General features: G+C 46.7%; 1 protein-coding gene across 1 annotated transcript in view; it reads right to left on the bottom strand.

Annotated features, from left to right (window-relative positions):
- ANOS1 (anosmin 1) overlaps nt 1–15,466 on the bottom strand; it is a 192,454-nt gene extending 176,988 nt beyond the window's left edge. Inside the window, exon 1 of the mRNA XM_030837319.3 lies at nt 15,165–15,466. Coding sequence (XP_030693179.1) covers nt 15,165–15,362 — 198 coding nt within the window. The 5' untranslated portion in view covers nt 15,363–15,466. The remainder of the gene's footprint in view (nt 1–15,164) is intronic.
- Nucleotides 15,467–22,699: the final 7,233 nt, after the last annotated feature.

Consider the following 22,699-nt stretch of genomic DNA (forward strand, 5'->3'; position numbering starts at 1 on the left):
TCCTACCCAGCCCCCAGCCCCAACCCCTGGCAACCACTGATCTTTTCACTGTCTCCATAGTTTTGCTTTTCAGAATGACATACAGTTGGAATCATACAGTGTGCAGCCTCTTCAGATGGGCCTCTTTCACACAGTGATATGCGTTTCAGGTTCCTCCGTGTCTTTTCACGGCTTGATAGCTCATTTCTGTTTAGTGCTGAGCAGTATTCCATAATCCGGAGGTACCTCCGTTTATTCAGCCATTCACTTACTGAGCGACATCTTGGCTGCTTCCAAGTTCTGGCCATTATGGATAAAGCTGCTCTACACATCTAAGTGCGAGTTTCATCGTGTACGTAAGTTTTCGTCTCATCTGAAGAAACACCATGGGGTAAGGGTACGTTTCGTTTTGTAAGAAACTGCTCACCTCCCGAAGTGAGTGTCCCGTTTTGCGCTCCCAGCAGCAAGGAAGGAGAGTTCCCGTGGCTGCCCGTCCTCGGCATCATCTGGTGCTGTCAGTGTCGTGGATTATGGCCATTCTAATGGGTATGTGGTGCTATCTCGTTGTTTTAATTTGCATTTCCCTGATGACATGTGATGCGGGGCATCTTTTCATGTGCTTATTTGCCATCTATATATTTTCTTTGGTGTGGTATCAGTTGAGGTCTTTGGCCCACTTTAAAATCAGGTTGTTGAAATTCCCTTTTACTGCTCTTAGACCAGCCTGTGAAGGATCGAGGGGTGCACGCTACTCAATTTTCTGTCCCAGCATCTTCAGCACAGCACTCACTCTGTGCCTCGCTCACCTGAACCACAGCAGCCAATACTTCTGGAGACCTAAGTACACGTGAGGTTCTGCTCCGAGTGAACTGTGTGGCATATCATAGCACGATCCAGGGAAGCCGTGTTACCATCGCCACCACTTTCTAGGCGAGGCACTTAAAGAGCACGTAAGCGGTCTGCAAGAACGCTCAGAGACACAAGTTTCTTAAAAGGAAAAGACAGTTTACTTGCAAAGAAGTTCCGAGGGAATCAGACTTTCGGACCAGCTCACCGAATTTTAAAAACATAACAGGTATTTAAAGGAAAAGATGCAATGTGACCAACTTTACACATTAGACTGGGCATGGCTGGAAAACCCCGATTTTCTTAGAGGCTATCACATCCCCAAATGCCATGACATGTCTTCAGAATCATCACTGCTAAAGACAGAGATACTGTTGTTTTCATTCAGGAGAATGTTTGCTATAGAATGGAAGACAAGCATTTTTTTCGAAATAAGCGCCTTATTCTTTCCTAGATTCTCAAATGGAGACATAAACGAGCACCTTTCCAAACTCCCATGTTATAAGTGAAAAAAAACACTGTTACTGCAATCAATTTATTGACTCATGTATCTGAGTTTATTCTTTCAAAGAGGGCAACTGAATCTGTAATAAAAGAGTCATACATACACGTATACATTTAGATGTGGATACACATATCTGAATACAGATATTGAACTAGAGACACATCAACCGAGACAGACGTAAAGTAAAAAGAGAGAGAACTAGACCAGTGGCTTTCAACAAGGGTGATTTTGTCCTACGGCACATATTGTAATGTCTGGAGATATTTTTTGTGTCATGACTGGGGGTAGGAGGGATGCTACTGGTACCTAGTGGGTAAAGACCAGGGATGCTGCTAAACATCCCACAATGCACAGCACAGACCCCAGAACAAAGGATAATCTGGCCCCAAAGGTCAGTGGTGCCAAGGCTGAGAAACCATGAACTAGACACTCTTGAATCATACATACAGACATATATATGGAAGAAAACGTTTTGGCCCTAACTTCATACGGCTGTTCAAAAAAGAAAAAACTTCCTCCTTTTTTGTCAAAATTGTGGAGTAATAAATGCGACTAGAGTATGCCAATCTTGCCCAATAAAAAACAGGTTTAAAGTATTATACAAGTCCATGGCCCCTGTATGACAGAAACATCAAAATACAAATGGATGTCCATGGCCCCTGTATGACAGAAACATCAAAATACAAATGGATGTCTGTTCTCATGGAGTCTCACCTCTAAATAGGTTTTTCTCTGATGATACTTAACAAGTGAATATATCCTGTCCAGAAGCGTTTTTTTTTATTTCTTTGCAGCTGTGAGGACATTATCTCATAATTCCGGATACAAAAATGTGGAAACAACAAAAGATGTTCCGTACTTTCTTTCAGATTCTGGCCCAATGGGAAAATAACTTCCCAGATGTAGGCCATTTCTGGAATGAGCAGCAAATGGGGTTGGCTGTGCTGCTTTCAAAATGGTACAGCCAAGTGTCCAAATAAAGGAAGGGGAGGGAGAGAGGAGGGGGTGGCAGAAAGGGAGGGAAAGTGCATTTCTAGTCAAAGATGCGCCAGGGGTATTTGCCAAACCTCTACCGAGGGCCTACCTATGTCTAAAAGAGGAAGAAAGGAACTGGGGTACATATTTTAGGCTTTAAAGGCAAAGTTCTAGTTCTGAATGGCTATAACAGCCCAAAACGTGAACGAGCAAATGAGAAGTCAAGAAAGTCTTCAACCAATGACTCTCTTTAATCGCGGACAGCATCTTGGGTGATTTCTCTGCACTTCCTTGCCACAGAAGAATGCAAAGGAATCGCAGTTACCAAAATGTTTTAACGGCGGCCGGTCTCCTACCTTCTGCTCACCGTTCCTGAAAGTAGTAACTTCTGCATAAGCTTGGCATCCTTATCGCTAACACGCTTCCACTCCAGACAGCAAGCTCCAAGGTATGCTGTGTTGCAGCTCGTAACTTTACCTATATTTGAATCATCCATATGGCACAACTGCTGGGCAAGAATGGGCCACCCTGATGCCTCGGGGGTCTTCTGATCCTTGTTTCACACGAGGTTTCTCCTCCATGGTGAGCCAAACCCTCTTTGTGGGGGAATGGCCATCAAGGGAAGGACAGACATCAGTAAGCAGGGGCAAAAATAACTAGCCTGCCATGATGGACAGGCATGGAAATCTGAGTATCTCAACAGAATTGTTTGTACAGAGATTGCTCAGGGAGCAGTGTCATATTTTCAAATGCTTTGATGATGATGGTGATGGTGGTGATGCTGAGAATGATGATAATCATGATGATGACGATGATGATGATGGTGATAGTGGTGATGATGATGGTGATGGTGATGGTGATGATGATAATGGTGATGGTGATGATGGTGATGATGATGATGATGGTGGTGGTGGTGGTGGTGGTGATGATGGTGATGACAATGATGGTGGTGATAGTGGTGATGATGATGGTGATGATGATAATGGTGATGGTGATGGTGGGGATGATGGTGGTGGTGGTGATGGTGATGATGGTCATGATGATGATAATGGTGATGATGATGATAATGGTGATGGTGATGATGATGGTGATGGTGGTGGTGATGATGGTTATGATAATGATGATGGTGATGATGGTGGTGGTGGTGGTGGTGGTGATGATGATGGTGATGGTAGTGATGGTAATAATGATGATAATGGTGATGATGGTGGTGGTGGTGGTGATGATTCCCTCATGATTGGAAATGGTCTTGGTATTTGCATTCTGAACGGGTCTGCTCATCCGTTGGAAAGCAAACTAATGATCCTGAGATGCCAGGATCCTTGCCATATTTGGGTTGCTATAACAGCACTTGGAAACCTGTCCAGCGGCTGGGGTGACATAGCACTACAAGACATGCATCCTCTTCAAAATCTCTCTCACTATTGCAAGCCTTTGTCAATTTTGTTTCCAGTCCACAAAGTATAACAAACAGTATAAATTTCAAAAGAGTGCTACTCATTCCAGTAGTGTAGGCATTTAAAGACAGGAATAGAGGCATTTATTTAAGTCTAGAAAGTGCTGTCTCTCTCAATTACGCATTATCAGAGAATTAAACAAGAGTTGATCAACGTACATCAGATGAACCATTTATATGAACTCAATTGAGACACAGTGAGTAACAGGTAAAATCACCTTTAACCTGAAAGCGTTATATTTGTTTTCATTTAGAATTTCTCAACTGTTTCAGTCTTTCTTTCAGAGAAGCTGTCAGTAATCTCCCAAGAATGTGATCCACCTGGTTTGTCCTCAGACAAGACCATCATTTGCATTGGAGGGAGACAGGAAGAACAAAGACACTGTGATGCGTTTCACACATAAGAATTATTAATGCGTTAGAATATTAAAGTGGGTTTAAAAAGGTGTAAACTACAAACAGAATGTGGAGAAAAGAGCTCTAAGTCGCTTAAGTGAATGAATTCCCATCATTTTTCTTGTCCCCAGCACCCGCAGGATTAACGACATTTTCGTAAGGTGATGGATTACTGTGCAAAATTAATGTTTCTTGTTTCATTAAAAGGACGCTCTGTTTTGTGTTTTCACTTACAGACTTATAAAATTGTCACTTCTTTGGATATAACCAGAAATTAGCTATGAAATTTAAAAAGTCATCCATGATAATTAGATACTGAATTGAGGGGAAACATCCATTTTTGTTCTCTGAAGGTTATTTGAGATCCTATGCACGCCAGTAAGAACCCGCACTTCCCTAAAATGAAGATGGCGGTCACCAGACATTACTCGACTGTTTTCAGTGGTGACGGCATATCTGCCTTATCTTTCAAAGTAGGAAGGTAATATGAAATACAAAATTATATATTTTGAGGTCACTCTAACAGAATGTTATTTTCTCAAGTTGGCAGGGTATTAATCACTTGGAGACCGAAAAGCTTATTAAATGACGAACGTTATAATTTAAAACAAAAGGATAAATAGTATGTGAATTAAGAGCTTTTCTTCCCTCTTGAAGAGCCATTGTTTCTCAGATTCCCCTGAGGATAGATTTTTGCACTCTGGGGGATTAAAGAACCCCAATTCATCACCATTTTCTTCTCATGTGCAGCCTTGAGAATTTTCTAAATTCTTTTCTCAGAATTCCTTATTGTCCAACTTTTATATCTTACAGAGATGATGGAAAGAATGATAAAATGTAAACACACACACACACACTCTCCCAAAACCAAAACAAAAGCAAGCAAACTTATAAGACACACTGAGTTCTTAAAAGTAGCAGTCACATACCTACAAGCCATGAACACCACTTGCAAGTATTCCAAATGTGTCCCTCCACTGTACAAAGCAGCAATGGTAGCCAAGAATGAAGGTCAAGGGTGAAGCCCTGAGACCTCTGTCATTCCCAGACAACAAACTCACCCTCCATGGCATCAAGGAGCTCAGCTGTTCGTGAAACATTCCCGCAAGGATCACAATACTACTCTGCTATGTTGCTAGACGAGTGGGATTTTGGGTGGACCTAAACAAAATCTACTTATAAGGGAAAAAAAATCTTCATCTAAGAAATTATGATAATGTGTTAAACAATTCTCTATAAAGATTTAAAAGATGATTCATGATTATAACACTCTCTTCACTTTAACAACTCTTTGCAACTATTTGTGTAAATGTCTGCCTCTCTCTCTCTCTCTCTCTCTGAAAATAATTCTTTTGTGGGCAGGAAGCACGTGTCACTTATGCTGGGTCCCCAGCATCTAAGCTACCTGAAAATCAACTGTGTGTGACAGATCCCTATTGGTTGGAGGAAGGACTGGGATAGACAGATGCACAGTGGATGTCGTTGATGGACTGGTATTTTTAATGGTTTTTTTCTATCACACCAGCAACCTTTCAATCATCCACAACTGTGCCACTTCGTGGTGCAGTGGTACCTCCAAGAGGCAAGGAGAGACAGAGAAATGGAGGTCCGTTTCCCCCCAAAACTCCATGATTGTCGATGATATTACAGCTGATATTTTCACCCTGTCTTCTCTCACTGTCAACATGCTGAGAAGCAGATCATTTAGTATAAATATTTGGGAACATGACAATTAGGGCTTGAGTTTCTGCTACGAAGACTTGGTTATCTCACTTCCCAATAGCTCACAACCTTCAGTTGTCTTATCTGTAAACATAAAATAACACTCCTGACCTCAAAGAGTTGCTGTGAAGGTCAAATAGGTATTTTATGTGAAACTACTCTCTCAGCACCAAGATAGAAAAAAATGCGATGAATGCTCAATACCTTCTAACCTGTGGCTCAGTGATTCAGGAGAGTTTCTTACTTAGGATCCAGCCCCACCTCTCGGAACTGCGGTCCTTCCGTAAGCCAAAGCATGACGGCAGGGAGATGGGAGAGGCAGCCCCCTTCTCTCCTTTTTATGCTCATCGGGGGCTCTTTCTTAGGGGTGCTGGTGAGGATCTCCACAGAGATCAACTCAGTAACGTGAGGGCAGCTGGTAGCGTGGCCTGATGTCCAACCAGATCAGCAAGAAGCAGGAAGACACCTCTAAGTGGGATGACCTGCTCTCAACCCGTCCTGCAGAACAGAGCACTCGAGCTTTGTCCCAGCTCTTACCAACAAGTTCCCATGGCCTGGCTGCTGGCTGGGCGGGCTGACGCTGCATCCCGTCCATTAGGGGCCACCGAGAGCCCCCAAGAGACAGACCAAACTCCTGCAAGACTCTGCATTTACTCACGTTGGCTGCTCTACGGTTGGAAGAGCCCAGCTTTCGAGGCTCAGCTCAAGTGTCCTCTCCCCTAGCGCACGTCCCCTACAGCAACAGGCCTGAGATCTCACACAGGTAACTCCCCGAGCCCTCCCTGTGGACGGCAGTGGTCTGTTTACAGGGCTTAGCCCCTCCCAGACTACAAACCCCTCAGGAGTAGGGATTCTGCCAGCTCATCTCTGAAACTGCAGCAATTCATCGATGTTAGCTGAAATAAGCAGAAGCGATTAAAGGGACGGTTTTTGCGGGTTTGTTTTTTAAGGGAGAAAGAGACCCAGCATCTACCGTCTGAGATTTACACTAAAATGAGCCATAAACACTGCTTCCATAAATCTTTCCTTACTTATCGGCTATCAGGGGTAACCACTTTTATCCAACCTTCTCCATCACCATCAGGGAAAATGCCTCCGCTCGCTATCTTGAAACCATGTGCATAATCTTTTAAAGATATGGAGGGGACTCTAGGTCCTGGGGGACGTGGCAGCCTGGTCACTTGCTGAGTAAACGCAAAGGTGGTTAATATCTGAACTGACTGGTCCTCTCTGCCTTCCTCTTAGACCTGCCAGGGGTACTGAGGTTAATGACGTCCCCTCACCCCACCTACTGTCCACCTACCAGACAACTGTTGCAAGCTGGCTTTAACAGCACCGTCCTCCCTTGAGATCTGTGGGGGATTGGTTCCAGGACCCCTGTGGACACCAAATCCGCGGATGCTCAAGTCCGTTATGTAATACGGACAGCTGGTCCGTATTATAATAAGCGTATAGCCGGTCCTCTGTATCCACGGGTTCCTCACTGGCAGATTCAACCAACTGCGGATAGGCAGAACCAGAGCACACGGAGCGCCGACTATATACCTTTTTTCACAGAGGCAATGAAGGCGCATGAGGTGCTTATGTCTTAGGATCAAGATTTGAGACTCTTTACTGAAATCATCAGGAGAGATAAACTAAATTCAAATAACAGAAAACGTACCGACTCAACGTGCTTCCTCGTCTAGAAGGATTCTTTTTTTAATTTGTATAAACTCTTTTTTTTTTTTTTTAAAGGGAATGGTGGATTACAAAACAGAAACAGACTCACAGACTTAGAAAACAAACTTATGGTTACCAAAGGGGAAAGGAGGGGGAGGGATAAATTAGGAGTTGGGGATTAACATGTACACACTACCATACAGTATATGAAATACATCATCACCAAGGACCTGCTGTATAGCACAGGGAACTCTACTCAATGTTCTGTAATAACCTATATGGAAAAAGAATCGGAAAAAGAATGGATATATGTATAACTGATTCACTTTGCTGTACGCCTGAAACTACACAACACTGTATATCAACTATACTCCAGTGTAAAATAAAAATTAAAACAATAAATAATAAGAAGCCCAGCAAAGGGGGTAGTGGGGAAAGTCTGAGCTGAGAGTTGTGAACGCTGGGTTATACCTTTACTTCTACTATCTATCATGTGTATGTGCTTGAATGAATCATTCCTATAAGCATCGAGCTATATAATCTGCAAAACAAAAGGGCTGAATTCGATGACATATCTGAAGGTAGGTGTCTGAGGTTGGGCTTCCTGGAAGCTGAGGCTGAAAGGGGGCTTTCTGTGAATGTGATGTATCAGGGGGGAAGCTCTCAGTGGAAGGGGAGGGAAGGATGCAGGAAGACCTGAGTAGGGATGTGGTCTCGGCTAGAGACCTGATAAGCCTGGCCCTGTGCAATGCTTTGGAGCATAAATTGTACCAGAGTTGACCCCAGCAGAGGGATGGCCTCCTGTATCCCCCAGCGGTGAGCCAATGGCCATGACCTGCCCTCATCAGGGAAGGAGGGTACACTGCCCTGCTGGCAAGATGGTGCCCAGGGGCTAAAGGTTAGTCTCTCAGGGGGAGCAGCTGTAAGCTATTAGCTGCCGAGCCAGGAGCCAGGGGCTGGCGGGGTGAGCGACAGAAAGTCACCAGCAGCGTCTCCCGAGAAGGAATAGGTGTCTATGACCCATTTCCAATATTCAGAGACTCCGAAACAAATTACACGTTCTCCTAAGATAGGTGGTACAAAAATAACTAAAATGTCAAGAATGTCAGCTTTATCAGTCTACTGTGGTAATGTGGGCGACCTCACGCTGATCTGAAGTTTGAAGGAGTTATGGATATCTTTGATTAATGTGAAGAGGAAAAACTAGGTCATACTTAATAAAGGCCATATGTTGATAGACAACATACTTTCAAAATATGGAGTGCAGGGTGAGTGGAAATGTTGAAAGGTGGCTGGCTTCAGCACTCGAAAGGACTTGGAGCTCAGACACTGCACCAACAGTATGAGTTATGGGGTAATTTGACAAAGCATTCCAACAGGGCGTTTGCTATTTTCACCAGTACTGTTGCGCATATAAAAAATGCCTCTCAATAATACAGATACGCTTCACTGTTTATTGTCCCAAGCCCAACTCTCAAAACCGTGTAAGAGTCAGATTTCCGGAAGGCAATAGCAACTCACACGTAGGAACTTCTCCATTTCTGCACGAATACAATCAATGCCCACTGACACTTTGATACGTTTCTTTACGTAGCCTGCAAGTTTTATGCCCATTTGCCGTAACATACCCAGGTAGGTTATACAGTGAAATCTGATGAATCTGTTTCATAAAAACATTAAAAAATTATAAGTTAGGAGGATATTAGGGTGGGAATGCTTAAACCAACAACATTAACTTTTAAATGTAGGTCTCTAAACATACATGCATGTATGTATTTTATTAATATAATATATTGAAATATATATAAATATATACTATACTCAATACATAAACATATAGATATATAAATATATTTCTCCGCTAATAGTACAGTGCACAAAGAAATAAGTCGGCATTTTCTAACGTGTTTTCTCCATGTTCTGTAATAGTCACAATAAGATACACTTGTGAATCACGGTTCAAGGAGAAATGCTGTATTAAAAACATGAAAATTTGCCATGAATAACCTAATGTTTCGTTTGGGTCAAATTCAGAAATTCTTAGAAACACAGCCAGAGATCCAGTGACCCAGACCAGGAAATACAAAGGTCAAACTTGAGGATGGCCTCTCTTCCCAGAGACTTTCTAGCGTATAACTTCAACCTCACGGCAGGCCAAACGGACACACCACAGCTGAGTATATCCACCAAAGAATCGCTCCTCCAAAAATCTGCGAGCCTGGGGCAGAGTCGTGGCTGCTGAAGGTTTCTGATGCGCTAATTGTTTGTTTACTTTCTCTGAGAGGAGAGGCTAGTCCTCTAAGCAGAAGGAGCTAATCGCCAGCTTAGTTCTCTCTTTTGCCAAAACAAACAGCTTCCAATTACTGCTAGAAAAAAGCCTCTGATCTCTAATCAGCTACCTAAACGAGTCTATCAGCAGTAGTTTGGAGAGTGAATAATGTCCCATTAAGCTGGAATCTCTTAACGCTAATAAAATTCTAGAGCCCTAGGACCAAGGCTGCCAGCAACCTGCTACTTATCTTCCAACAAGATTCCACCCACTTTTCCCCTCCGGTCCCAAAATCTGGCAAAGAAATAGACGCACTCTTCCTATTTTATTGCACGTGGGCTACTCTTTTTCCTCAAGCCCAATTCTACTGAGCCTCCTTTGAGAAGACTCAGGCAGAGAAAGAGCAGGTTGCAGGTCTGCTAATATTTAGTGGAAGGACTCTATCTGCAAGGCTCTGAGACTCAGATCCATCACTGCCATGATGAGCAGAACCTAGCGAGACAGGCAGGGTCTCCGCCCTGAATGTCCCAACAAGCACAGAAGAGGAGGCCACTCTCAACTTAAATGAGAGTCACCCAAAAAGAGACAGCTAATTTCAGGCACATTTTCACTGTTTTCCCTCTTCTTTAATCTTCTAGGGAGGTTGAGAAAACAAGTGCACGGCAGGTTATTCCCAAGTGAGCACGTCAGCATTGTACCCTTGAACACGATGGACAGACTATGAAGAACCACCAGGACAAGTGGGCTTAACCTACCCTCTTCCAAGGGTTAAAAAACCCAAACCGGGGCCAGCTTCAGGGACAAATGACCAGTGCACGTGGCCCTCGCTCAGAAGGGGCCCTGCACCTGAGGGTTATTGTGCCGAGATCGCCATGTTGAAATCCTCAAAGATCTTATCTTCGAGTTTGCGTTTCGTGTGTGCAGTCTGAGGGGATATGGGAGCATGTTCTAGAGCCTCCGGCATGCATGATGCCGCCTCTCCCCACCCCTCTCCTCCCCAGGGAAGATTCTCGGCTGCCCACTCCCTGGCCCACTGGCACCCCAACCCTCCCAGCCTCCCCCACCTCACCCCCAAATCACTGTCACCCTCTCTCCTCTGCAGGGGCCTGAGCGTGGGCACGAGGAGGGTCAGGGTGGCGCGTGCATGCGTTGATGTGTCCCAGAATTTAGTGGTGGCTGTCCCCGGCCCAGGCTGGGACCATCATACTGTGTTTGGTGGATGGCCAGCCACAGCCCAAGACTCCACGGGAACAAGCCTATTGCCCGTCCCTAATGCAGGTAGCTAATTGCATCTGGCAAGCAGATCTAAGCACACCTGGGGGCTGACCATCTGCTATGGGTTGAGCGTCGGAGGGGGAGAGCCCTGGTTCAGCTTCCTGAAGATCCAGCTAGAACAAAGTGCAGCGCGCTGGTCCAGCAGCTGGTAGAACAGGGCACTGGGCAAGGGCCGTGCCTGAGCAAGCGTATGCGCTCGCCAGACCCCGGGTGCCCTTGACGGTCTACACATGTCCTGCAAGATCCCCTTGTGGGGCACCCGTTGGGCACACCCTACACAGGGCACTTTGGGGGTCCTCGTGTCCTCCTTCCCACCTTCCTGAGTCTGGTCCCCACTTTTTCCTCCAGGGATGAACCAGGACATCAAAACTGTGTACTGCTGGTGATTTTCCACATACAAGTGAAATGCTCTGATGTTTGCGTGTAACACTGGCAGTGCACAAGAGAAAGATGAACAGTGAGACCCACGCGAATGACTTCACGTTTAAATTATGCTTTACCGAGAACAGCACTGGATAGCAAATTCCAAAAGAGAAGGGTCACAGAAGAAAGAACAAGTTTTATATTTTAGTTCCTTCGACAACACTTCTTGCTCTCTGAATAATGGACGACATGTTTCCATTTGGCGCTGCGGCCTGAGAAATAGGCAGCCAGTTCTGAAGTCAGTTAAACCACTAACCAATAAAATCCTAAAAATAAGAACAAATCCCAAACCGGTAGCTGTCCTTGCTGGGAACCCAGGTCCCCCGTCTATTAGCGTCTCAGCATCTCGGGTCCTCATCAGCTCTTAGGAGGACACCAACGGTACCTTCTTTGTATGACGGTTGTGGGGATGAAATGAGACAGACTTGTAAGACCCCCAGAACGGTGACCCCTTTATTACCATCGCATTCATTATCCCCAACAGGTTTTATGATCTCCACCTTGCTGGGCAGGTGTCCTAGCGGACACACGAGAGGCTGGAAGTTCAGGAAGGTGATCTTCCCCAAGCTACGTATCTGTCAAGTGGCTAAGCCTGACGCAGAGCGCCATCTGCCCGGCTCCAGAGCCCACCTCCCTGCTCCTTACCCCACAGCTCTGACCTCAGCTGCATTCACTGAGGAAAGGACGCCCTTCCCAACCGCCTCCGTTGCCAGGCTTTTAGCCACGTGCACGCACGACACGTGTGAACTTGAAATGGCAACGTGCCAAATGCCCTGCGCAGGGCATCGTGGAGCCGGGTACTGACAACCTGTGAGGTGCTACCTGTTACTGCTTTTCACAAATGAGAGGCAGCCCTCACTGGTGAAATCAATGATTCAGTTCAGAATCCATCTCCCTTGCAGTATGAAATCCTAAGCTCCTTCAGGTCGGGGACCGTGGGCAGATCATTCAGGATACAGATACTCCAGTATCCCCATCACCACACCCACTTCCAAGCATCAGTATTGAGTCCCCTGTGCCATCAGGCAAGGCTGACAGCCACATGATTGACAAGTGAAGCCGATCTAGCCCCACCCACGTGGAGGCACGCGTGCGCTCCATCCACCTCCAGCCTCGAGTTGCAAGGCTGGGAGGCACTGGCGAGTGTGCAGAATCGGGGCGGAGACGTTTGGACCCCAGCCTTCTCTGCAGGCCTGCTACCCCAAGTCACTGGCCCTGGCAGCTCCTTTACAGGAGGCCGGGAACTATGCAGGAGAAGTTGGGAACCCGCACCTGCTCCAGAAACAGCCTTCTGCTCTGGTTTATTTGCACAGGTGGGTGGGGTGACCCTGATAGAAGGGGCTCTTCCGAACCCTTCCACCAGCCCAGCCTCTCCCGCCCATTAATAAATCCCACGTGCAGCGTAATGAGTTGCCCCCAGGCTGATCCCTCCGCATCCTTCCAATTATTTAAAAAGGGGGAGGGGCAGGGAAGCTTGAAGCTTTATAAGGAGTGTGTGCTTCTGTCTTCTCAAATCTTAAGAACGCTTAATCCCTGCAATTTAGATAAATCAGATAGGCATTACCAGGTTAGGGTTAAACCTCCAAGAATGGCTTTGCAATTGATTGCAAAAACAGCAGTTATTAAGTCCTGAGTAATTTGCGGCTTATTTCACCCAGCTAATTAAAATGTAATCAGGATTGTCTGGCAATGTGTATTCTGTCAGCAGTTTTTCTTCCGAAGAGAAATCATGCCAAGAGACCACAAGAAAAGCCTTTCACGGGAATTGGCTCGATCTAAACTGCTTCTTTAGCCGCTGAAACTGTAAAACAAATAAATTACAGCAACTGACAATTCAATTTAAAAAAAGAAAGAAGAAAGAAAGGAAGGAAAGAAGAAAAAGAAAAGATACTCTTTCTCCCTGGGAACAGGCTGCCGGTTCGTTTTGTTTTCTGTTGTCGTTTACACAAGAGTGTGGCGTCTCCTCGGGAGAGTGGCTGCGAGCGCAGGGCCGGCGGTTTGGAAACCAGGGGGCTGGGGAGGAGCCCTCTCCAGGATGTCCGCGTAATTTCAGCGCACGACACCACACTCCCTTTTCCCTTTCCCTGAAGACCCACGAGGACAGCAGAGCGCGCCGAGTTCTCTGACACCCACCGGATGTCGCTTCTTTGAGAACACAGAGAAGCACGCACTCAGGCGCATGCAAACTTCGCCAGCTGGTTCACTCTCTGAAGATCCCAACTTTTAGTTCTCCTTGTGCCACTCGGCGCGAGGTTTCATGAGTTCTCACGCCAGAATGAACATCGCTTCAGACTTCGGAGATTCGTCCCCAACTCCACGGTCATTACGATGGCCTCCTGTCGCAGCTCAGTCCTCAGGGCCTCTGGGAAGGCCCATGCATCCCGCCCGAGTGGAAGAGACGCCCAGTTTATTTCTCAAGGGCAGAGGGCTCGGCTTAGAACCCCACCCAGGAGCCCCGGTCTCCTTCTGGCCTCCGCAGTTTTCCCTGCGGCGAGAAGCTGGGACTTTGGAGCAGGTGAGCAACTAAGGATAGAGACGAAAAGGCGAGGGCGAGAACCAGGGCAGACAAGAGGAATTCGGTTATCTGCGTGAATGGTTTCAGAGTGCGCGCACTCGGGTCAGCTGGGGAAGGCAGCAGTGGGACGCGCCTCGGTCGGGGCCGGGAGCGGTTCCCGTGCGCCCACCCTCGGCCAGTGTCCCTGAGCAAGTCCCGCGGGGATCCTCCCCTCTGTGGCGCCCTCCATCACCCCCGCCCCGCCCGAGGATCCCGGCCATCCACAGCACCAAGCGTGCCGTTCTCTGAACCTTCTACACACCCAACACCCACACTCCCACAAGCTCTCCTACCCTCAAGCCGACAGAACCTACGAGGGCTGGGGGAGATACTGACCCCCGGGAGCCCGCTCAGAGCATCCAAACACGGCGCCTCCAAGTCCCGTATCCCCTGCATCCCTTCCCTTACTCTCCACGCCATTCGTTGGCGAGACCTGGAAGTTCTGGGGCTCCGAACTGGGGCGCGCACAGCTACCATCACCACCGCCTCCCCGGGCCCCAACACAAACGCGCTGGAACGCACGACTTGGCCCAAGTGCCCCGCCCGGGGCTCGAAGGGTGGGCCGCGAGCTCTCGGCCCGCCGAGAGCGAAAGCAAAGCTCGAAAGAGACAAAAGTGTCCTCCCGCGGGCACCTGCGGGGCCGGGGCTCGTCGCGCGGGTCCCCGGGAGCAGCGGTGCGCGCCTCCCGGCCTCGCTCGCTGTGCCCGCCGCGCCGAGGGCCCGGAGCGCCCCGGAGTTTGCGGGACTCGCCACCAGCCCGCAGTCCCGCGCGGAAGTCCCGGGCAACTAACAAACCCACACTCCCACCCTTGGAAGCCACACAACTGCTCTCCCTTCCCAGAGAAACCGCCTATCGTTTCCCCCTCGGAAGAAGGGAGTTAGGTAAAGATGCCGCAGGCTTCTTTTTCTTTTCGGGAGCAGGGACGGGGCTGGAAAAGAGGGTTCGCGCACCCAGACTGTAAAATCCACGCGGAGGGAAAGACGGATCTGCCGGCTGAGCTGGGCGAGAAGTTTGGGCGGCGAGGCTGGGAGGCGCGCGCCCCGTGCGCACCCGCCGCGGCCCGCAGCGCCGGGGAGGACCCGGGCGGGCGGCGGTTCATACCTGGAAGTGCTGGAAGAAGGCGGAGATGCGCGTGATCTGCAGGCTGAGGCACCTGGAGGCGCAGCGGGCGCGCTGGACGCTCCCGGCCGACAGCGACTCGTCCAGCCGCCGGGCGGCCGTCGCGCCGGAGCCGGCCGCCAGGCATCCCCCGGAGGCCGCCAGCCAGAGGCAGAGGGTCAGGGGCGCCCCGGGCACCATAGCTGCGTGTCGGGGGCGCGGGCGCCGGGCGCTGGCCGAGGCTCCCAGCTCCGCGCCGGGGCCGCACTGCCGGGAACCTCGCGGCCGCCGCAACTCCGCTGGAAAGTTCAATCATTCAACTCCGGCCCCGCGCCCTCCCTGCCAAGGCCCTCCCCGCTCTGCCTCCAGGGGTGGGGTGAGGGTGACAGGCGGCCGCGCCATTGGCTGGAAGGGAAGTGAGTGACGGGGGGCGGGCGGAGGGCCGTGGGCAGGTCTGAGGGGCAGCGAGCCGGGAGCTCTAGCGCAGGGGGATGCCGGCCGAGCGCCGCCGTGCGCCCCTCTCCAGGTGGTCCGCTCCCACGCAGGTTCCCCCACGGTCCGCTTGCGCTCCTTCCAGCCCCCCTCCCCCACGCCATCCAGTGAACGTCAGGTGCGAGCAAGCCCGGGCCTGGATGTGAGGCGCTGTCTCGGGCAGCAGGGCCTCGACACCCATAAGGGCATGGGAACAGACTAAGGAAGGACGGAGCGCCCCTAAGCTGTGGGCTTTCTCCCCGGTTCCTACCCCGGGCTCAGCTCCGCTCATGCTTTCGCTTATCTGAATTTCCCTTTTCCCGAGGAGTGGGAAAGAGCTAAGTGACAGGACTGTGGTGGGTGTAATAAGGCGAGACAGAGGCCAGGCAGGGACGTTTGACTGACACGTCCCTCATCCTCCCTCCCTCGTTCCTTCTTTCTTTCCTTCATTCCCTTCCTCTCTTCCTCCCTTCCTTCCTACTTCCCTCTCTTTTTCCTCCCTCCATTCAGACCTTCCTCCAATCCTTTCCTTCCCTCCTTCCTGTTGTCCCGTGGAAACCGATCTGAGCTGGCAGCTCATAGACCACCCCCCAGTTTCCTCAGGTGTGTGTTGTTCTCGTAAGCACTACCCGCCCCCTGGTTTCCTCAGGTGTGTGTTGTTCTAGTAAGCACTACCCGCCCCCTGGTTTCCTCAGGTGTGTGTTGTTCTAGTAAGCACTACCCGCCCAGCCTGAGTGACTTATTCAAGACAAACCTTTCCTACACTCTTCTCCTTGTCTTTGGCCCAAGTCTTTTGATTTGGCCTTTTCAGCAGCAAAATTGCTGCCCCGTCCCCTCTTGTACTCTCTTCCAATGCTCTTTCACCACACGCGTTCTCCATCCCCAGCTAGGGCCCCACCAGAGGAAGAGACGCAGCAGCATCTATGCTACACCACCCCTAACAAAGCTCTGTACTGCCCTGAGCTCCACTGGGAAGTGACTGTGCTCCAGCCCCCTGCCGGTAGGAGAGCCTACAGAGGGCTGGGATGTGAGGAAGGCTGTGCTCCAAACTTGGGGATACTTATGTAACGCAACAGAGTCCAAAAGACTCACGCACACTCGTTCGGATGCGGGGCAACTGACGGATACTCCCGTGAACTGGCACTGCCACGTTCTCGTACAGAATTGCACTCGCACATTCCAAGACGCGGTATCTCCCTAAATGCACCACTAAGCGTAGCTAGAGCGTCTAGATGCACACAACCTGCTCAAAGATACCGCGCAAAGCTGGGGTCTTCTTCCCACAGAGCCCGTGGCTTTTCCCAACCTCCAATCCTGTCCCCCTAAAATTCTGCAGATTTTCCACTCTGAGATTTTGAGATCTTCCTGTTCAACGGTAACAACAACCATCTGCAGTTATCCTATTATACCCGTTTCCTTTACATCAGCTTACATGTATATTTCTTCATAGAGTTTACATCAGCAAGGCCAATAAAATTAATTGCTTAGCGTGTTTCCCAATGAGTTGTAAAAACCAGCGTTGTTTTGTTCAAAAGGTTCTGTAGGCAGAGCTGGCCTGGCGGGTGTGTGACCTTGGAAGGATCCATACCTTGTTTAATGCTCTTGCGTCACAACGCTGATGTTAATTTTCAACACCATCGCCCGAATTTGCATCTCGCCCTAGGTCCCACGAATTACATAGCCGGTGGCACCTGTAGCTTTTAGCGTGACGATGCTGCACGTGAGCCGGAAACATAAAAAATGTAGACATGGGCTCACGTGAACTCATAAGTTTGTTTCAAAGATGCTCAAAACTGTGGATGGAAATCTTTTTAAAGAATGTTAAACATACTCAGTATTGACTAAGAGCAAAGAAGCTAACCGTGGTGACCCCAAGCAGGAAGGCGCACTGAGCCTCAGGTCAACCAACGGAGGAGAGACAGCTAAACACAGGGACTGTCTTCTGAATGTTATCGCTTTCATTCAGGAATGACTAAAAACACTTCCAAGAGCTGCAGTGCCTCCTTCCCACAGGGTCTGAGTTTTGAAGTTAAGCAAATACCTGGTCTTGATGAAGGTAAGGGTATTATGATGCCTATATTTTCTGATGGTATCTTTCATTTATAACTCTGCACGTTATATCATGAAATTTATATTCTAGAAGGTGAAATCACAGGGACAAGCATGCTGGGCTTTTACAGCAGCTTCTCAATGTCCAAAGGGATCGCTGCATTTTTTTAAAAAGCGACGTGTGTTCTGCTTATAGGGGTTACATAACATTCATTTCCATGAATAAATGCATTTTATGATAAACCACAAAAGAACATCTAGTGAGCTGCACAAAAAGCTTAGGATTAAACATACAGGCCTGCTTTATTATGCATATGTTAAAATAATACTTGCGGTTATATTGCTTTCTTCTTTTAGAATTATCACAGACATCTTCTGTGATTATGCTGGCTTTTTTTCATGTTATTTATTTTAATTGCAGTTTAAAGTAACTTTGAAAAGGGAAGCATTTTGGTAAAGTCAGAAGAACAGTCAAAATCTACTCTTGTATTCTGCTCACATATGCGCAACTATTATGCAGCTCACCCCTTGAACTGGCACAGAGACTCCCTAACTTTTGACATGACTGGGTAAGCCATACCCTACGTTCCTGAAGACCAACCACATGAGAGGGGAACCAGAAGTACGTAGGGAAGGAATGACAGGTAAATGGGTGGGTGGGACTCGTCCAGGTGCCTTAGTAAGAAAGTTAGTATGTCTTTCCTCAAAGCCACGTTGGACCTCACGGTCTGAATTTGGGGAGGAAATGAACCTCATATTGACTTCAGTGGGACTTAAACAGACAAAACACCCATCTATTAAAGAGAGTAGAAAAGGGCCTTAATTGACTCTTGTCTCTACATATATGAACACAGTTGGACCAGGACGTGTGGTCCATCTCAGTCAGGTTACAGAAGAAACACAAAACCAGGCCCCCATTCCCAGTTTCCAAAAATTTAGCTATGCTCTTCCTTGCAATTGATTTAGATTATCAGTTTCTTCTCCTTTTTATACTTTTTTCTTTTTTCTTTCTTAAGCAGAGAATAAGAGGCCCCTGAGAGGTTTGTTAAAGGTGCACTCCAAGACTCCACGTGCAGAGATTCTAAGTAAGCACATCTGAGGGGAGGCAGCCCTGGAATCTCAGCTTCGAAACAACACTTCCTGATCCCAGAGCACGTGAGCCACGGACAGGTTTGAGAGAGAACTGATTTAGAGAACATGTGCCCCATTTAAAATGAGTGGAAGCTTTGATTTCAGTAGCATCTATGACTCCATTTTGTTTAAAGTACCTTTTTTAGGTGTGTGTGTTGATATAGATTGCACACACCTATCTACTTCTTAGTAATCATATTGATATATTTTTTCCAAAACGTTTAGCCAAGACACTCTTAGACTCATTTTTGGGGGACGGCGGCTTGTCTCTTTAAAGGCTTTTCAGCTGCATTCGATAAGGATAAACTGTGAAGGAAGCAAACACAATCTTTCTCTGACATTCCCCTCTTGGAAAAGCAAATTGAGAGCTTACTCTAAAACTGGAGAAGGCCAATACTTCAGTTCGATGGCATTTATGAGTTTTAAACCTAGTGTGGTCCGTGGTCACTGGTTATGGGTTATAGGGGACAGTGACATGAGGGCAGGGAACTCGCATATGGTGCCCAGTTTCCTTTTACTTGCTTTCACTGGATGATGCAATAACATGCATCTTCTCTCAGAAACTGCAGTTAACATCCAGAGAAATTAAAATTAATTTTTAAAAATTAACATTTTGAGAAAAACCAAGAAGCGAGCCATGCTAGAGCCTTGGCCTGTACTCACCTCTACACCTGCCTGCGGAGTTGTCAGAATTTGGTAGCCGGACTCTTCCAGATCTCTTCCTCAACTTGGCTTTCCCCCTCCTCCAGACTTAACTCTCGTCGGCTCAGCTTTGAACTGCATGATCCAGGGAACATAGAGAGAGCTCTTAAAAAAAGGAAAAAAAACAAAGTGAAATGGGGAGCTCGGATGCAGTTAAGAACTGCATGTCTAAATATCAGATTTGCATCCTTTGTAATATGATTTCAGGTAAGGATGGGGTGAACCTCTATGGCGCTGTACCAATCTGTTCCCTGATGGCAAATGTAATCACTTACAAATGAAAATTATAGCTTTTTGCATTGGGTCACTGAATATACACTCAGCTTTTTGGAGAAGGACGTGCATATCCATTTGCAATTATCTGCTTGCTTTTTTCGTCTTGCAATGTAAATATCCTATTTGGAGATCATTTTAGTTTACAAGACGTTCCTCTTCAGCAACATTATAAAAATTCAGTTGCAGTATACACAGGTTTAAAGGTATTATTTTTAATTACCTCGATGTTTACTAAGATATTACTAAGAAGTATCAGAAATGTGTTTGGATTACTTTTGTGTGCTGAAGAATATTTTAATGAAAAATTTAAACTTTTTTCTGCAAAATATACAAAGAATTGTCAAATATCACAATTTCAAGCTACTACCACGCTTCAAGAATTTGTCTCCTTGCCCTTTTTCCCTTCCCTCCCCCAAAGTCACCATCAATCCATCAATTAGTGTTAAATTTGTTTGGTACCTGTTCTGCAGTCATGCTAAGAGCCTGTTCTAGATTAAGTCATCACTAAAGTTTTATTCTGTCCCTGCAATAATTACTAAAATTTAAATACTAAAAAAATGTATAGGAGCGTGTGCACGTTTATGTTTCAGGGACCAATTGTATGGTGACGGTGATGTTCAACTGTAAATGCATTACCCTCTCAGCCCCAGGAAATTTTAACTGTAGCTTATTTGAGGGCTTTTGTTGATTTTAGTGTCTTATTGAGCATAACAGCTGCTGCCCATGCAAGGAACACTGGGTTTTTAAAACCCAGTGGTTTCAAAGAATGCTCAATGTCAGTAGAATTGAACACTTGTCCCAAAGACCAGGCAATTAACTAATTTTACACAAATTTTAATGTTAGCAACACTACAGTGAGCAACCAGAAAGAGTGAGGGTTCTCACATTTGATTTTATATATAAGCTGTAGATACTGAAAAACATATAAATAGCTGGAAAAGAAATACTACGTAACGGCCAAATGGTGGACACTAAAATATAAAAAGTAACTTGTGTATTTCAGGTTCTTGACATGACCAAAATATTACCACTTTGCCCCCAAACATACATTTTGAGAAGCATAAGCAAGTTACAAGAAATGTAAATTATATAATTTTATCCCAAATCTTAAATGAGATAACTTTAACTAAAAACCTCATTTCTCACTGCTGAAGGGCCTGCTTTTCATGGCAAATGAATGATAAATGGTGCAGTAAAATTCATATTTAAAATTTTGTAAAAAAGAGGCTTTTTTTTGCTTTTTAAAATGAAGCTCAAATAATCATACTTTTATTCTGAGTTTCATTCCTAAACATGAAAAGAAGCCTACACAGGTGCTCCTCAGAAAACTGAAGCTCTATTCTGTGGAGAGACTGAAGTGGGGTTGTTCTTCTTTGATGTTGTTCAGCCCATGGAAATTTCCACTGAGCCAAGTAAATACCATAGATTCGGAGAACTTTCTGAAAAGGAAAAAGGCAACTTTTAGCAGGAAACAGCGCCACATGCTGGCCATCTACATAAAACATGACGGCAGTCGACAGGATCCTCTGTTTGATAACCTCATTTGAGGACGTCAACTTTAAGGCATCAATCTGACTGGGATAATCATGCAACGTTCTCAGTGAATAGCAACTAGACTAATTCCACGGTGGACTTCAACACAGGAAAGCTTTCCTCCTTAACTACAGTCACGCTGAACTAAACTAGGGAAACGAGCACAGCTGTCTTCAAGTGAATTTTTTTTCCCAGCTTTGAAGCACTTCTCAAGCTATTCACTACAGAACTCAATGACAAAGGCAGCCTGTGCGTGAATTCTATTTGAAGTAGCTCCTTTTCCACACACCTTTGCAGCTCACGCATTGCTTGCTTGTTAAGATTTCCTAGAATATGAGACTTAGGTGAATAAAACTCAACACCAGGGGAAACTAAAGCAAATAAAGTTGACAGCCTTTATCTTCAGTGTTAGCAGAACAGAAAGAAGACCCAGAAACTGCCTTTCATCGCTCACTGGCCACCTTACACAAGATGGACCAAGAGTCAAGAGATGAAGATAAACATATTGAAGAATTTGAGGGAAGCACTGTGATACCCTGGGACCAAGGGAAATAGATTGATGAATGTAACTAAGGTCGGAATTAATATTCTTCTCTTCTGGATCTGCAGGGGCTAAAAAAAAAAAGTGTCCCCTAGCACCAAAACAAAACAAAACACAAAAACGTTTCGGTTTACTTCCAGGATGTTCTACAGTGGCTAACAGGAACCAGCTGGACGATATTCTGCCCTTGATTGCCTTTGGGTGCTTCCAGGAATCCGAAATCAAAGGTCGTTCCCTTCCCTCCTCTCTCCGTACAGTTGCTTCTCCTGCCCACCCCTCTTCACAGGCTCACACTCCCTCTCACACAAAAGGTTGACTTCGAGCTCCAGACGAGGAATGCCGAGCCTACTTTGCTCTGTGTGCTCCGTTTTCTTAGCAACCTGTGCTTCTCTGGGACACAGAGGGACAAGAACTGGATATCAAAGATGGTACACGGGGTTCCCCTAGTGTTTAAGCGGGATTCCTAGTGGGAACATTTTTCTTACAGTCCTGGATGTTGCATCCAGGATGTTGCACCACCTCCCAGGATTATTCTGAATACTTCGGAAAGACCTTCAGTTAATAATAAGTGCCCAAACTAGGCAAGGTACATATAGCATTCACAGTATTAACCAATGGATTTATAACGTACGTTTTGTTTTTGTTTTTAACTACTCCTTTAGTATAAATTTTATACCAGGGTTTCCAACCTCAGCGCTATTGACATTTGGGGATAATTTGCCGCGGGGAGCTTCCTCTACCATGGGAAGCTGATCTGGCTTCCACCCACTAGATGTCAGTAGCATCCACACCCCATCCCCACACAATCGTATCTAACAAAATTGTCTCCCGACAG

This window comes from Globicephala melas, chromosome X (genome assembly GCF_963455315.2).
Source record: "Globicephala melas chromosome X, mGloMel1.2, whole genome shotgun sequence".
In the NCBI taxonomy this organism is placed as follows: Eukaryota; Metazoa; Chordata; class Mammalia; order Artiodactyla; family Delphinidae; genus Globicephala; species Globicephala melas.